This window comes from Fusarium fujikuroi, chromosome FFUJ_chr10 (genome assembly GCF_900079805.1).
Source record: "Fusarium fujikuroi IMI 58289 draft genome, chromosome FFUJ_chr10".
Lineage (NCBI taxonomy): Eukaryota > Fungi > Ascomycota > Sordariomycetes > Hypocreales > Nectriaceae > Fusarium > Fusarium fujikuroi.
Window position 1 is genome coordinate 1,786,893 of NC_036631.1, and position 15,946 is coordinate 1,802,838.

Genomic DNA, 15,946 nt, shown 5'->3' on the forward strand with positions numbered 1-15,946 from the left:
ACCAGAAGAGTAATCAATAAATAATATGTTGTCCTCCGACCAAATTGCCGATGCTTCCAGTCCAGTCCATTCCATTCATTCACCTTTCTTCTTCTCCATACCTTATAATTATCATTCTTTTCTATTCCTTTCGCTACAATGAAGTCCTTTTGGACACTTGCTCTTTATCTTGGGAGCGCTAGCGCTGTCGCTATCTCACAGCCCGCTTCAAAAGCTGAGACCCCCGAAGGATCCTTGCAATTCTTGAGTCTTAGAGCCTCAGCTCCCATCGGTACTGCTATCAGCCGCGACAAATGGAAAGTCACCTGCGATAGCCAGCATGAGGGAGATGAGTGTTCCAAGGCCATTGATGGTGACAGAAACACCTTCTGGCATACTAATTGGGCTGCTGGAGGCACCAATGACCCAAAGCCTCCTCACACCATCACTATCGACATGGGCTCTTCTCAGAATGTGAATGGTTTGTCTGTTCTTCCTCGCCAGGACGGTAGTGATCACGGCTGGATCGGCCGTCACAACGTCTTTCTCAGCACAGATGGGAAGAACTGGGGCGACGCTGTCGCGACTGGAACTTGGTTCGCTGACAACACTGAGAAATACTCTAACTTTGAGACTCGTCCTGCTCGTTACGTCCGTCTTGTCGCTGTCACTGAAGCAAACGACCAGCCTTGGACCAGTATCGCCGAGATCAACGTCTTCAAGGCAGCTTCTTATACCAGCCCTCAACCCGGCCTTGGACGCTGGGGCCCGACACTGGACTTCCCTATCGTTCCAGTAGCTGCTGCTGTTGAGCCAACATCTGGAAAGGTTCTGGTTTGGTCCTCCTACCGCAACGATGCGTTCGGAGGCTCCCCTGGCGGCGTAACCTTGACCTCGACTTGGGATCCTTCTACGGGTGTGATTTCTCAACGCACTGTGACTGTCACCAAGCACGATATGTTTTGCCCTGGTATCTCCATGGATGGAAGCGGACAAGTTGTTGTCACTGGTGGAAATAACGCTGAGAAAACAAGTCTCTATGACTCCTCTAGTGATAGCTGGATCCCTGGCCCTGATATGAAGGTAGCCCGCGGATACCAGTCATCCGCAACTCTATCGAATGGTCGCGTATTTACTATCGGCGGGTCATGGAGCGGTGGTATTTTTGAGAAGAATGGCGAAGTCTATGACCCATCTTCAAAGACTTGGACTTCGCTTCCAGGAGCTTTGGTCAAGCCAATGTTGACTGCCGATCAACAAGGCCTCTATCGTTCAGATAACCACGGATGGCTCTTCGGCTGGAAGGAGGGTTCTGTATTCCAAGCCGGACCTAGCACTGCTATGAACTGGTATTATACCAGCGGAAGTGGTGCTACGAAGTCAGCCGGTAAACGTCAGTCCAGCCGCGGCACAGATCCAGATGCTATGTGCGGAAACGCTGTTATGTATGATGCAGTCAAAGGAAAGATCCTTACGTTTGGCGGTTCCCCAAGCTACCAAGACTCTGATGCCACAACTAACGCTCACATCATCACAATCGGTGAGCCTGGAAGTACACCCAAGACAGTTTTCGCGAGCAACGGCTTGTATTACCCCCGAACCTTTCACACTTCTGTCATTCTCCCCGATGGAAACGTTTTCATCACAGGTGGTCAACAGCGTGGTATTCCTTTCGCCGACTCGACTCCTCAGCTTACACCAGAGCTCTACGTCCCCAACGATGACACTTTCTACAAACAACAACCAAACTCAATTGTCCGAGTCTACCACAGTATTTCCTTATTACTTCCCGACGGCAGGGTTTTCAACGGTGGTGGCGGCCTTTGCGGCGATTGCGACACCAACCATTTCGACGCCCAGATCTATACACCAAACAATCTTTACGATTCTAGTGGAAAGCTGGCGACACGTCCCAAGATCACCAAAGTCTCTGCTAAGAGTGTCAAGGTCGGTGGCAAGATCACAATCTCGACAAATACCAGCATCAAGCAGGCTTCGTTAATCCGATACGGAACTTCAACACATACAGTCAATACTGACCAGCGCCGTATTCCATTGAGTCTGAGAAGTACCGGAAGTGGTAACAGTTATTCATTCCAGGTTCCAAGCGACTCTGGTATTGCTTTGCCTGGGTACTGGATGTTGTTCGTTATCAACTCGGCGGGTGTACCAAGTGTTGCGAGTACTCTTCTCGTTACACAGTAAAGTATCGTTCAACCTCGTTTCTCGATGTATTTCTGTTATTTTATTTCATTTTTAAATCTTTTGGCATAGGGATTGTATTAAATCTTTTAACTTCATTTTTCTGCATTTTTATCTCAGTCTCTCATCTCTTATACCTGCATTTGCTCAGTTCAATTGTAATTGTGAGAAATAGCATTCTTAACCAGGATTGGATTATCATTCTTCCAATTAATCTAGCTTCACCTTTTCACTAGTCATGTCCAGAAGAACATGTAGTTGTCGTCTGATAGTGGTCTCGAGCTTCGTAGTCGTTTTGCATTGTAGTCAAGTTCTCAGAGCAATCAACGAACTCTGCCGAAAGACACAAACGTACAGTTTTCCACCAATCGAGATACTGATACTGAAGAATTACGGAGTTTTCAATATATTTAGGTACTAATTTTGATCTACAAAGCTGAGTATTTGAGGTGAAAAATACTGTCCAAGATTAGTGCTGGAGTACCCTAAACTCGAATGAGAGCCCAAGATGGTGTTTTGTACAGAGATTCCTAATAATACTAGATGTCTTACCGCAATGTAGTGCTTCTTCCACGGCTGAAGCCAGTATCACTGTGCCGTAGTGCCAATTGATGTTGATTGACTTGGATCTTTTCGCGGGGCTCGATGACGACAATGACATCATCACCACGATATCCATCGCTCGACCCGGACTGCATTTTCATCCTAGCAAATCTTGGAGCGACATCATTTGCATGAAGCACATTCAAAGACTTCACATAGCAACAGTTCACGCGTTGAGACACAATTACCGCCATTTCTCTACCCAGAACCATCTACAGCGAAGGTCATTGGAGTCGGCCAAGATGAGTTGGATGGACAGTTGGAGTCGACCCTCCAAATCGCAAGCAACACCAGCACCCTTCTACTTGTTACCAGGAGGCGAAGCAACTCCATATTGCCATTCATGCGGCAGAGTGATTAGCACGAGACGAACTACCGCGACAGCAAATACCGATACGCCAGCCAAGTACTGCTCGAGCCGATGTCGCACACAGAAGCCCGGAAAGCTGGACCGTGAGCTGGAGAAAGCCTTTGTCAAATTATTGACGGCCGAAGAGACCACAACAGATGAGGTCAAGAAGCAGGCAAAAGGTGGCAAGCATAAGAAAAGGAAGAACAGCAAAGGCGACAATCGGATCTTGGTGCCCTGCAGCGCAGCAGAAGAACTGGTCTTTGGACCGAACCGAACGTCAATGGAGGGAGATATTGAAGAACATCACAGCGACGAGGAGGACGCGGATGGAAGTGAACAAAGGCAAGCGCAAGCGCCATCGGAGCCGCGATCATCAGAAGATATGGATCCCTCAGGCAACATCAAAGACGACAATCGCATCGACGGCGACGTTCTCGCCCGCATGTCAGTCCGCAGCGGAACTCGCATCCGCCCACCTCAATCCGTCTCCGAAGTCAACGGCAGCGTCGGCGGCGAAAAAGGCCGAGCAGAACGAATCCACGAAACAGATGCGATGCTCGAGAAGCGAAGACAGGGACAGAAACGCGCGAAGGAACGGGAAATGACAAAGTGCGCTGCCCGACGCGGTGTTATTTTTGGGTTCTCTGTCAGCGACGAAGGCGAGAAGCGTCTCTGTGAGGCAGTGATGGCGGGAAAAATCGTGGAACCGAGCTTTGCAAAGGGGGACTGGGCGATAAGATGGAGAGAATGAGATGGCTCGGACTGTGGGCTCATGTATCAGATATGGTTCGGGCCGACAGGGAGTCAATGAAGATGCTGATTGTGTCTGATTGACAATGGTCATGACGCGGTTGCGATAGGGATCGACGCCCTTATCACGGTCCAAGCGTTGATGACAAGACGCTCTAGAGCGAAGAGGGAAAGGATACTGACCATCTGCAACACCGGTTCATTGATTTACCAACTAATCTGCTGAGTAACGAATATGAGTGGTTTTACTGGTAGATCAAGCATCGTCTTGACTTCATTTTCGAGACGAGTTTCTCGATGCAGACGTGGAACATGCCAAGCAACACATACGACATGGTCCACCACGGACGAGGGGAAGTGGAATTGCAAGTGTCTCCATCGTTATCTTTCTATGGGTCTGGGGTTTTACTCCGCTGAAATCTGTCATCTGTGAGCTTGCTCCGCTGGAATCTATCATGTGCAAGTGACCTCGCCTCGCATGCTTTACCATTTTCAATACATTGGAGAAACTATCATGTCATAAATATTCCAGAAACTAGGAAGATCATCTTTTGGTCAAATTTGACAGGACGATAAACGAGAGTCTAGAATCATTTTTTATCTTCTTGGTCCAGGGGAAGTGGGACGATAATCCAGGTTCCCCAATCTCATGCTGCAGGGTTCAGCTTTCAGCGCTCTAAGCGATGCAAAGGTTGGTGCTACACAAAACCAACCTACGGAGTAAACTTGGCATGCTCAGCTCGAAGCGACTGCAACGTTGTTATGCAAGGTCAATCATTAGCCAGATTCCTACAGGGCTGGAATGCAACCCAGAGTCTCAATAGTCGTGAGCAGCGCAGTTCATAGTGCCATACCGCGGAGAGAGCGAGAGCGATGGCGTGCGTTAGCCGGAAATAAATCATGGCATTACAACAGAAAACGGTCAAGATCACAAAAAAGATAAGACAGAGGCTGTTGGCCAATGCCTGTCCGGGGTACGCACTAACTCCAGAAGCAGTAGGTGGTAAAGCCCAGGGATCAGCCACTGGCCCCAGCGTGCTAAATATTGATGCACTACAAGCAGACGTGGCGCCACGATGGATGATAGGGCGTGGTGCAGTGATGGTGATAGGTGAGATGCTGTTTCAGCGTGTCGGATTAAATTTCACAGAGTTTCTGCTAGAACAACCGAAAAATCGGGACCGAGCTTACGGGCCGGGTTGGTAGAGATGTCCCTGTACATCACTGGCCTAGCAGTGTCGAAGCTGAGGCCATCTTGTTCTCCAAGGGCGGGTTGAGTGATTTTCCTCTCCAGAGCTTCCTCTTCCAGAATAATCCTCGTATGAGCAATCAACGGCGTCGTTATCCCACCTGCTGAAATGGTCAGTGAGACGCTGATTATGAAGCTGTTGATCAATGCGACAGCTATCGACGCCATTTTTCTGGTTCTGGAAGGTCTGCAATGAATTCATCAACCAGTCATGTTCTAAAGGGCCGAGTATCCGACAAATAATCATCAACTCCCATTCGTTTGCCAGTCTGCTCAGTTAGCCCAGCTCAATCAACGTCACGTCATTGATTATCGTCAAGGGGAATGTTCCCTAAACAGACAAAATCACTCAGGTACCCAGAGATGATCAGCCCTGCCAACATCTCCCCCGGACGATTTCCGCCGGTCCACTGTACTGTAGCTAACGCTAGACTTGGTCCAGTCAGTCAATGACACTCCGGTTAGCATACCCGCCGAGAAAGCTGATGGTGTAGCCAACGAGTCAGTTGTTCTGGAAGCCAAGTCCAGTCCCCTTTTACCCCAGAGCCTCAGCCAACGCCTTTCTCTCCCCGGATTAGACCCATCCAGATAAACGTCAAGGATCCTCACCAGCCAAGGCACCATGTGGAAAGGGACATCCTTCAAATGCAGATCACTCCCACGGACATCCGTGCCTGGCGTGTGTGTGTACTCCTCCTGCACCTTGCGTTGCTTTTCTTAACTTAACTAAAACAAAAGTTCGTCCAGAGTCCTTTTTTAGTTTTGACAAGCCTGCGGGAGCGCAGGATCACAGCCCGTCATGAGCCTCAAGTCGGATATCATCAGTGCCATGGTCATCACGTGGGTGTCGGCCTTGCTGGCGCTGATTGCGCGTGTCTTTGCGAGGCGCATGACAAAGGTTCCCTGGTGGTATGATGACTACTTGTGTGTCGGTGCCTTTGTAAGTTCTGCTTGTGAAGCCTTTGAAGGGTCGTTGCTTACGTGTTTGTAGGTTGTTGGTATTGGATACAATGTTGTGATGATATACTGTAAGACTACCCTCTGCTCTGATGATGTGGATAGAGGCTGACTGATGTAGGGGCCTTGACATGGTACCTTGGCACAACTATTCCCGACTCCGTCAGTGATGAACGATACGAAGAGATCAACCTCCACGCACGACTGATGCAGTTCCTCATCTCCCTCACCTACTCATACTCGATCGGTCTCTCAAAGCTGTCTATTCTTCTATTCTACTGGCGCATCTTCAAACAATCAGCTATTCGAATCCCGATCCAGGTTATGCTTGGCATCAGCGGCGCTTGGCTTATCCTCCGCACTTTCATGGTCATATTTCATTGCATACCTGTTCAAGCCTACTGGGACAAGTCAATCGAGAACGCTGTCTGCAAGATCAACGACTCGCAATTCTTCTTTGCGACATGCCTTACTCACTTTATTCTGGATGTTGTGATCTTGGCGCTGCCGGTGATTGAAGTTTTTAAGTTGCGACTTCGTCTGGGACAAAAGATTGCCATCACTGCCCTGTTTGCCCTTGGTTTCATGTAAGTCTTCTACCATCAAATCCCAGTAATGTACTAACAAGAAAGTGTTTGTCTTGCATCTGTCTTTGTCATCGTCACAGCCCTCCAATACGATCCCGCATCAAGACAAATGCCCCGCGATGTTGCTACAAACGACATGTGGGGAGGTGTCGAGATCAACGTGGCCATCGTTTCCGGATGCTTCCCTCTCCTCCGCCCCATCTTTACCAAGATTCTTCCCAAGAGATTCCTCAGCTCTGCTGGAAGCAGTCATCCCATCAGCCGCACTACTCACGGAATCCGTCTCACTACTATCAACCGTACCAACAAGGACAAAGAAGAAGACGAGACAAGCTCCACTCATCAACTTGCAGACCCCGAACAAGGAATCCCTGGAGAGTTTGAGATTATCGATGGAAAGGAGGGACCTCGGACTTTCATCTCAAGTCGGACTACTGAGTCGCTTCATTCAAGGGAGCAAGATATGGCGGGGATTTATGTGCGGAATGATGTTGTTCAAGAGGTCGAGGAGTCGAACCATACATACGCGATGAAGAGATGAGAATCGCCTTTTATTAATACTGTTTATTATAATTATTATACCCATACACATGTACATTCAGATATACGGAAATGTCATTTCATATGCAACTCTGATCCGATTTTGTGAGATTTATACAATGAGTGACCTGCATCAGACATACCGAGCCTTTCGTGTTCATGTCATCTTGCCGCGCTGTCTATCGTACCAAAGGCCATGCATTAGTCTAAGTTATGCCTAAGCTCTGTATTATGAAACAACTTTAGACTACATTTTCAAATGAAGTCTAAGTTTAGAGGTAGATAACTTCATCTTTGCCCGGTCCCGTCTGCCAATTGCGAACCTTCCCTTCCCTCTATCAATTTCCTGGTCTGGGGATGGAGGGATGGAAGGCAGGTTCGACGGCTTTCTCGATTGCCGTCGATTTACTTGCCCTTCCAATATCGTCACTGCCTTCCGATGCCTTTATTTGGGCCTCCTGCCGAGGCGATGAGACGAGGAATTCTCTTCTTCTTCAAACAACAGTCATCTCATCAAGAATCAGAATCAAGAGCTTCTATCCCTTTCAAGCACCTCTATTGTAATCACCTCATCACATCATGTCGTACATCGTCCCTTATGTGGATATTCCCGACCACATCTACAGACAGGCCTACGCGCTTCATGAAGTCAATCGATTATGGTCGGAGGATCTATACGCAGACGGCGAGATATTCAGGGAGCTCGCCCAGATTTCTTTAGATGCATTGCCACTCGCTACCCCCGTTCAAAATTCGAGTCAAGATATCACGCCGTCCGATGCCACGACCGCAGTTGATGCAACTGCTGTGCCTCCCACGCCGAACGACTACGGTCCCAAATACATTTTCGACGAATCTGGATATCGATTTTATCACGGTTTCACTCGTGAGATCGAGCTGGAATTATACATGCCTCAGACTGGCTTGACGCTACTCCGTGACCACATGACTCGTTCAACAGAAACCAAGCTTCTCGTGGTGGTCGACCTGAAAACTTACAACAAGTGGACATATGGATGGAGTGTCACGTTTTCCACCCATGGTCCATTCAAAACATTCAACCGTGGCGGAGAATTTATTTCCGACGCAGGCCGGCGCGTCGAAGCGTGCGTGTATGCGTTTTCTGAAGCAATCAACTCGGTCGTCGACTTCATCAACGACAGCCGGTATGAGAAGCCCCCAATCTCGAATATCTACGTGCGCGTCCCTCAGTTTAGGGATTCCAAGTATGCACTCCACTGGCTTTTACGCGCGGTGGAGCAAGGGGAAACCGGTCATGAGACTTGGCGTGCATGGGTCCGAAACATGTATAATGCAGTTTCGAAGACCTTGGTTCAGATGCGAAAGCTAAGGGCAGAAGGGGTTCATGTTAGGATGTGGCAGAACATCAAGCAGCCGCTTGACTGAATACCTTATCTTAGGTAATAGTCAGTAGTGGAAGTTATCGTGGGGTTGAAGCTGGGCATTAATAGACTGGTCTCAGGACTTTATTCATTCTATAATACGGCTCCCGTCTCGGAAGCAAAAGCCCGGTTATTGCTAAGAATTTATAAAAACTTAGTGAAGGTTGATAAAACATTTCTAAATTCTTCCAAGGTTTCCAGAGTAAACAATATGATGGACCAGATTGTTTGCTCAAGCGTGTGACACATTCACATCTGGCCAGGGAACAGATTCAGCAGCTAACACATCGCGAGAACTCAATCGTTCACTCCGAAGTTGCATTCAATCGTTAATCACAGACCACCACGTACATGATGATTAAATCACTGACGATGGTTTCCTATATAAAGTCCTGAGGCCCGGTCACTGGACACAAGCATGGCACATGTTCCACAACTGCAATCCGAAAATGTCAGACTTCCGCACACGCATACCTTGCAGAGAAATCGCCTCTCTCAGTAAGCTCTACGACGTACTGACGAACGAATATGGAAACATGTACTATAAGTTGGAGACGGAAAAGAACGAGCAAGGCGAGCTCTTCTGGGTGGTTGGTGTCTCGAGCCATTTTGCGCGTGACGTGCGAGAACTTTTGATCACAAAGGGGGTTCTTCGACATCCTGCGAGATCACGGGGATTTACGGCAATAAAGGTGTCAAAATCTCAAGAAAATTCACTGCCTGAAGTGATTGATCTCACTAGGGATGATCCCGATGAAGAGACTCTTCAGGTACTCGAGAGTCCAGGCACGGCAAACACCTCACGAAATCTGACTTCTGGACCACGGCAATATCTTCCCGAGACCGAAAAAATAAAAGCCCACATTGACAAGTCAGTAGCGAATAAACGAGATAACCCTAAGAAAACACAACAAAAAGCTGTTACACAAACTCCAAATCACCATGGCCGAGCTGAACAAGGACCAGTCGCAACATGCAACAGTGCGGTTGGCCAAGGAGACCGTTCGACTGGGAGAATCCCAATATATATGCTACTCGGGAACGCTCACACTCAAGCTTGATTTATGTCTGGAGATCAGCCATCTTACCGCGGCATTTACGGCAATTTGACCATCCGGACGAAATTGGAGGTTTGGGGATGCAATGTTTGGTGCTTGTTTGTATCACTGGATATTCTATGTAGCTCACAGTGAGCTTTTAAACCGCGCATTTCTTGTGTAACACGGAAACCCGATAGAAAGAACTGATAGAGCAATTGATACCCTTCTGTTTAGGCGTCACCTGAGTGTTGGCGATACCTTGTTTTGACCCGACAGGTTAAGCATAATTTTGCTTGATGCGGCTGACACTTTTTAGAGTAACCATAGCGAGGGTGGGCTGTTACAAAAATAACACTCAAGCGCCACTAAGCGTAGGCCTTTGGGCTCACAAGGCGTTTTTTGGTGGTATTTTGTGCCTCGTGAATGTGAGACTAATGCTTCAGCTGAATGCTAGGACCGGTCTGGACTCTCCCCGTGAGGAGTCATATTTAACTGTGATCTGTCCCATCAAAAAAGCCAAGCTTGGCGATTCTGTGAATAAATTGAGAAAGCGTCTGTAGTAGCGTGACAAGAGTTATCGAAGCGCTTTTTGAGGATTGTGATATCAAGATGGCGAGTGGCCCGCCCTATAACGGTTACCAGGTGCCGCCTGGGCCGGGAGTGCCTAACCAAGGTCCCCCACCACCAACGCAGCACTACGCTCAATCCCCTCACCTTCAACAATACTCTTCACCTCCGCCTCATCAATATGTTCATGGCCAGCAACCGGTGTATCAATCGCCTCACCCAGGCCACGCGCAGCAGGCCTACCAAACCCCGCAGCCGCCTCCAGCACAGTATGCGCAGTCACCGCAAGGCGTGACTCAGCAGTACGCACCAGCCCAGCAGCACCACTATCAGTCCCCTCCTCCGCCAGGCCACTACCAAGTGAACCAGTCCGGGCAATCACCTCAGGCTCAGCATAATCAATCGCCTCAAGGTCAATATCCTCAGCAGCAGACTCCAGGCCAGCAGCCCAGCTACCAGACATCGACCTACGGTGTCGCAGCCCCACCAACACCTGCGCAGCACCAGCAGCAGTACCAGCAACAAGCCGCTCAATTCGCAACTCGACCCTCTACTCAAGCCCAGCTGCAATCAACTGCTCAATCCTTGTTCAAGTCTGGAAAAGGAATTCTTGGAAATCTTGCTAGCAACATCAAGTCAAAGTACCCCACTTCCGCACCTTCCGGTGCCCCCGCAAGCTCTGGGACCTCATACACCGGCGAGGCGCCGAAGCCAACGTACAATCCTGCCCAGCATCCTACGCAAACGCCTTTGAGTCCGACAAACTCATTCCCGCAAGGCTATGGCCAAACTCAGCCCCAGCAGCCTTATACCAATCAGGCACCGCCGACACCGCAGCAGAGCGTTCCGCCTGCTGCTCCAGGCTACCCTCCGTCTCAACACCAAGCAGCGCCAGCGACATCACCATCTCAACAACCAAGTGCGCCTGGCCAACCACCTCATCTGAGCTGGCAAGAGCGTTTAGAGGCTGCTCAACATCCCAGTGCGGGATTCCAGCCTTCGCAGGCGAATGTTCACGCAGGCGCACAAGGCACTGTGCCTCAGCCGCCGGTTCAATCACCACCAGGTGCCTCGCCATATCCCCAGCCCGTTTTGCACCATCAGCAGTCAACTCCGTATCAGACTACACCTGCGCCGCCAGCTGATCAATCTTTTCCACAGGGAGCGGGCCCTGCCGCCTCACCTGGGTACGGCCAGAGCCCTCCTGAAGCGCTTTCGCCACATCAACAGCACCAGAGTGCTCCTCCTCAGCTTCAACAACAAGGATCATTGCCACAACAGGGCGGCGTAAGTACTCCGTATAATCCAACACTGTCATCGCCTCCGCCTCCGCCGCAGACAGCTCCCCAATCCGGTCCCCCAGTTGGTCCTCCCAACCATGGCTCTCCTGCTCTTCAGCAACAGCCACAGTATCACCAGCAAACTGGTACAACAAACCCTCAAGACCCAACAGCGACTCAACAAGTTGGTCTAGTATCGGCGTATCAAACTGTCCCAGCTAGTGCTACGCACAGCACGCATCAGGTCCTCCCGCCCCAGCAGCTCTATCAAAGCCCCCCTCCCCAAGGGTACCCGCAACAGCAGGCACCTGCTGCTTACGACCCGATGGCCGTTTCGGGAGTATCGCCGACCGCGCATACAGTGCCTGCCCCGCTAATTCAAAGTGCTCCCATACGCCATCCACAAGGTCCTCCTGCAACGCAGTCACCTCACCAGCAACACCAGAGTCCACCAGTGCAGCAGATCGTTAGCCCAGCGGCAGCAACTCAGCATCAGCAGGCACCTTTTCAGAGCGTTTCTGGACCCCAGGGGCAGTATTATACAACAAACCAGGCGCAAGTTCACCAGACTGGAGGTCTACCTGGCGGTGTCCAGCCGATTGCTCCCCCAGGCCAGGCTCATAGCTACCCGCCTCCACCACCTCTGCAACCGCAGCACGATGTAAACCCCGTCGCTACCCCAGCACCAAACCAGTTCCAACCGTACAGTCCAACGGTCGAACAGCACGCTCCACCGTCACAATATTTGCAGCATCCTGAAGTGCCAGCTACCAGCCATCGGACTTCTCAGCATGATACGTCGCCTCCGGCTGGCGAGATCAACCCTGGACAAGCAAACCCCCCGCCGACAGTACCAGGTCAGCAGTTCCAGCCGTACCAGCCTGTTCCCGAAGCGACAAACTTCCAGCCCCCACCGGCGAACGCGAATTATGGACACAGCCAACCCGCTGCCTATGGCTACCAACAAGATCCCATGGCTTCTCTGTCTGCTCAAATGAGCAGTCTGAACGTCCTAAATAGTGGTCATCCTCCGACAGCATCCAATACTGACCAGGCCGCACGACAAGATGGGCCCCGGGGACCGCCTCCCTGCCAAGCTACTGGTATGTCCAGCGACGTTCTCCCATACTGTCCCGAAGACAGAACCGTAAGCTACTCGCTTGATTGGTATCGTTTTATTGCTGTACCACAGTATCTGATTTGCACGAGGTGCTATACGGACTATGTTCAGAGCACTCATCTCGCTGGTCACTTCGAGAGGTACCATTCGCCCGAGGGCATAGAATCCAAGTGCGGCTTCTGGTCTCCTCGCGCACGAGAGGTGCTCTGGCCACAGGCTCTCCAGAACAACGACGTCAGACCTCTACAGGAATGGATGGAGAAGAGCCTGACCATCAAGCCATGTAAGGGCAGGGTATGGACGACTGGTGCGGATGAGGTCAAGTGGTGGGGTCTGGTCAACGACGAGATTGATGGATTCATATCGTGCGATGCCTGCTACGAGGATCACGTCGTGGGCACTGCCTTTGAATCTCGCTTCCAACCTTACCGCCAGCAAGGACAAGATGAAAAGTGGATGTGTGATTTGTGCATACCTTACATCGCCAAAATAGCAGTCAAGATGGCAAAGCAAAATCACTGGAACGGCTTTGTCGAGGCCGCAAAGGTCCGAGTTCAACTTCCACTGTGTGAAGGTAGAGATGAAGAGTCCAACAGTGGGCATTGGATGCTACCGCGTCGCAAGATCAAGGACATGACTATCTGCGAGGCATGTTATCTGGATAAACTTGCACTAACGCCATTCGGCAATGAATTCGAACGTCACATCCGTGCAGAAGGTTTTGATGCCTTCGTCGAGTCGATTGGTCAGAGATGGAAGTGCAAGCTCACTGATACAGCTGTTAGCATGAGTATCGCGCTCGAAGCAGCCATCTACCGCCGAGACTTCGATGTTTTCTGGAATGCCGCCAATGCCATCGCGGATCTTGTCCCATGCACAATTCACGGCATCGTGCGAGGCAATTGGTGGACTGTTGTTGGAGGATGCGCCGACTATGATGTCTGTGAGGCTTGTTATAAGGGAATCGTGGAGACGTCTGGCCTCGAGAAATTCTTCGAGCCTGCACAGCGTGACCAGACTGTCGACATAATTTGCAACTTTTGTCCAGGTACTCCGCGATGGGGAAGTTTCATCACCAAGTTCGCTGAAGCTCTTGACAAAGGTGTTTTCAGTCTCTACTCTGACTACATCAAGAAATGGGCTGGAGTGCCGCCATGTCCAGGGATCAAGAACAGAGGGAAGAGTAAATGGTGGGGACACCCGGAAGCTCTGGCCTGTCAGGACTGCTGGTTGAACTTTGTGGCCGATACCCCCTTGGGAGATTCCGTTCCCGTCAAGGAGGTTTATGATGAACGTACCTTGATCTGTCAGCTGTGGTCTCCAAGAATGCGTAACATGTGGCTCGTAGCTTGTGCCGCCGGACCTCCTGGATCACCCGAGTCACAAAAGGCTCTAGATGAGTTCAAAGCATTTGGATCAAGGCGTTTGCAAGTGTACAACGCGACCGTGCCTCACATCGAGATGATACAGCAGATGCAGATGATGAAGCAAATGCAGGCTATGCAGCAGGGGCAACTGAGCTTGATGTACCAGGGTATGAATGGCATGGCAGCTATTAGTGGTACTACGGATGGGTACCTGCATGGTAATAGTTCTGTTGGGTACTATGAGACTGAGCATGGTGTGACGGCGGCGAATATGATGAACAACATGCATGCTGGGATGGCGGACGCGAATAAGATGAGCGATTGGCAAACGATAATGCAGTTGCAAGCCACTTGGATGGAGGTTGAGTAGTCTAGTTGTTGAAAGTGGGAAGCTTTGTCTCGAGATAGCTTTGTATGATGATGAAATTCATTCTGTTGTGCTATTCTGCTCTCATATGTTGATGTATCTGAATCCCATCCCATTGCTGGCAAGACTCTACCTGTAGTCCCGATGCAGGCCCCAAATGCCCCAACTTCTTTGTTTTCGCCTCCCTATATCTAACGCCTGAAGATGGCCTTTATTCATGCCCTCACAGGTAATCCCACCTGCAGATACCCGAGTCCTCCTTCCATCGTGTCCGCCGGTGCAATCAGCTTCTTCAGAAGAGCAATCGCCTCATTTCCTCCACGTCCATCAGAAGTCCTCTCATCCTCCCAGTACTGGTACAGCTGCCACCACCAGCAATGGGTGACCCCATCAAGGCCCTTATACCCAGCGACTCCATCTAACCCAACACGCTTCGCCCAAGGCTTGTCGACGATATAGTGCAGGCAGATAACTTCCTCGTCACGCCAAATGTTAGGATGCCAATATCGCATTGTCTTGATAGCGTTATACTGCCATCCAAGTGCATACCACTTATTTTCAAAGAAGAATGCCAAAAAGTCCTGATCTGGGAACATGAAAGACGAAAGCAGCGGCGTCGTGTTGAACACGTGCAGCATCCTATCCCAGAGCCCCTTAGAAGGATGAAAGATGAACATTCCACCATTGAGAAGTTTGTGAGGTGAGGGTGACGTCTCAGTTGGTTGTAGAGGCTCCTCAAGCGCTGTGGGATGCTGAAGGGGCGTGTAAGCACAATTCTCGGCCCTCCAATCCTCAGGCGCCCAAGAGTCGGAATCAAGATTACAGACACAAACGTGATTCGCTGCGATCCAATCATCAGGCAAATGCGTTTCAACCCTGAACACAACATCCATGTTATCCAGCACCGCCATGTCAGCGTCAAGGTAACAAACAGCATCATACTCAAACAACTCAAAAACACGAAGCTTCGTCCAGGTATCAGCAAACCGCTCAGCGATAAGCGTCATCTTCACGCCTTCAGGTGGGAGAAGATGTTCGCACTCGCGCAAAATCATGTTACATTTTGGCGCCTCAAGCTCAAGAACGCGCTTCGCATCTTTGGGGAGGTTGGGCGTGTAGAGCACGACGAGAGGGTAGATTGAGGCGTTGCGCTGGAGGGTGTAGGCGAGGATGATGATGCCGGGGAGGTAGGAGTCGCGGGTGATGAGGGTTGCATAGGCGTTGTGCCTGGCTGATTTGTCTGCCATTTTTGTCGTGTTGCAGAAAATTGTGATATCAGGAGGGGAGAAGAGGTTGAGTGTCGTTGGCTGGATGAATAGGGCGGGAGAAAGAGGGGTTGAGATTCGTGCACGTCATGACCTAGATATGTGAAGTCATTATTTGGTATTATTTTATCCCTTGCTTTATTCACGCTTGTTTAGGTTTTGTGTCGGAAAGTGCGTGTTTGAGTGCGAAAAAGCAAATACGAGCTGAATGCTGTGTCACCTGGAGAAAGTATCGGTGAGGCTTTGTTGAAGCCACGACGTTTGGCCCGAAGATGAGACATGAGATTATCGAGATTGTGCCTGAAATGACTCTGAGTC

General features: G+C 50.1%; 7 protein-coding genes; 6 read left to right on the plus strand and 1 right to left on the minus strand.

The window, feature by feature from the left end:
* Positions 1–138: 138 nt before the first annotated feature.
* FFUJ_10889 (galactose oxidase precursor) lies at positions 139–2,184 on the plus strand (the record flags this gene model as incomplete). The annotated part of the gene is made up of 1 exon (XM_023569724.1): positions 139–2,184. One exon carries the CDS (start codon positions 139–141, stop codon positions 2,182–2,184), a length of 2,046 nt encoding a protein of 681 aa, XP_023436897.1.
* Positions 2,185–3,026: 842 nt separating this feature from the next.
* FFUJ_10890 (related to chitinase) lies at positions 3,027–3,887 on the plus strand (the record flags this gene model as incomplete). Its single annotated transcript, XM_023569725.1, has 1 exon — positions 3,027–3,887. The coding sequence occupies one exon, from the start codon at positions 3,027–3,029 to the stop codon at positions 3,885–3,887; it is 861 nt and encodes a 286-aa protein (XP_023436898.1).
* Positions 3,888–5,934: 2,047 nt separating this feature from the next.
* FFUJ_10891 (related to integral membrane protein) lies at positions 5,935–7,220 on the plus strand (the record flags this gene model as incomplete). XM_023569726.1 has 4 exons in its annotated part: positions 5,935–6,075; positions 6,127–6,163; positions 6,214–6,679; positions 6,725–7,220. The coding sequence occupies 4 exons, from the start codon at positions 5,935–5,937 to the stop codon at positions 7,218–7,220; spliced, it is 1,140 nt and encodes a 379-aa protein (XP_023436899.1).
* A 578-nt stretch (positions 7,221–7,798) lies between these two features.
* FFUJ_10892 (uncharacterized protein) lies at positions 7,799–8,626 on the plus strand (the record flags this gene model as incomplete). The annotated part of the gene is made up of 1 exon (XM_023569727.1): positions 7,799–8,626. One exon carries the CDS (start codon positions 7,799–7,801, stop codon positions 8,624–8,626), a length of 828 nt encoding a protein of 275 aa, XP_023436900.1.
* A 445-nt stretch (positions 8,627–9,071) lies between these two features.
* FFUJ_10893 (uncharacterized protein) lies at positions 9,072–9,683 on the plus strand (the record flags this gene model as incomplete). Its single annotated transcript, XM_023569728.1, has 1 exon — positions 9,072–9,683. One exon carries the CDS (start codon positions 9,072–9,074, stop codon positions 9,681–9,683), a length of 612 nt encoding a protein of 203 aa, XP_023436901.1.
* A 588-nt stretch (positions 9,684–10,271) lies between these two features.
* On the plus strand, positions 10,272–14,366 carry FFUJ_10894 (uncharacterized protein; the record flags this gene model as incomplete). Its single annotated transcript, XM_023569730.1, has 1 exon — positions 10,272–14,366. One exon carries the CDS (start codon positions 10,272–10,274, stop codon positions 14,364–14,366), a length of 4,095 nt encoding a protein of 1,364 aa, XP_023436902.1.
* Positions 14,367–14,578: 212 nt separating this feature from the next.
* Positions 14,579–15,610, minus strand: FFUJ_10895 (related to galactinol synthase; the record flags this gene model as incomplete). The annotated part of the gene is made up of 1 exon (XM_023569731.1): positions 14,579–15,610. The coding sequence occupies one exon, from the start codon at positions 15,608–15,610 to the stop codon at positions 14,579–14,581; it is 1,032 nt and encodes a 343-aa protein (XP_023436903.1).
* Between the last annotated feature and the right edge of the window lie 336 nt (positions 15,611–15,946).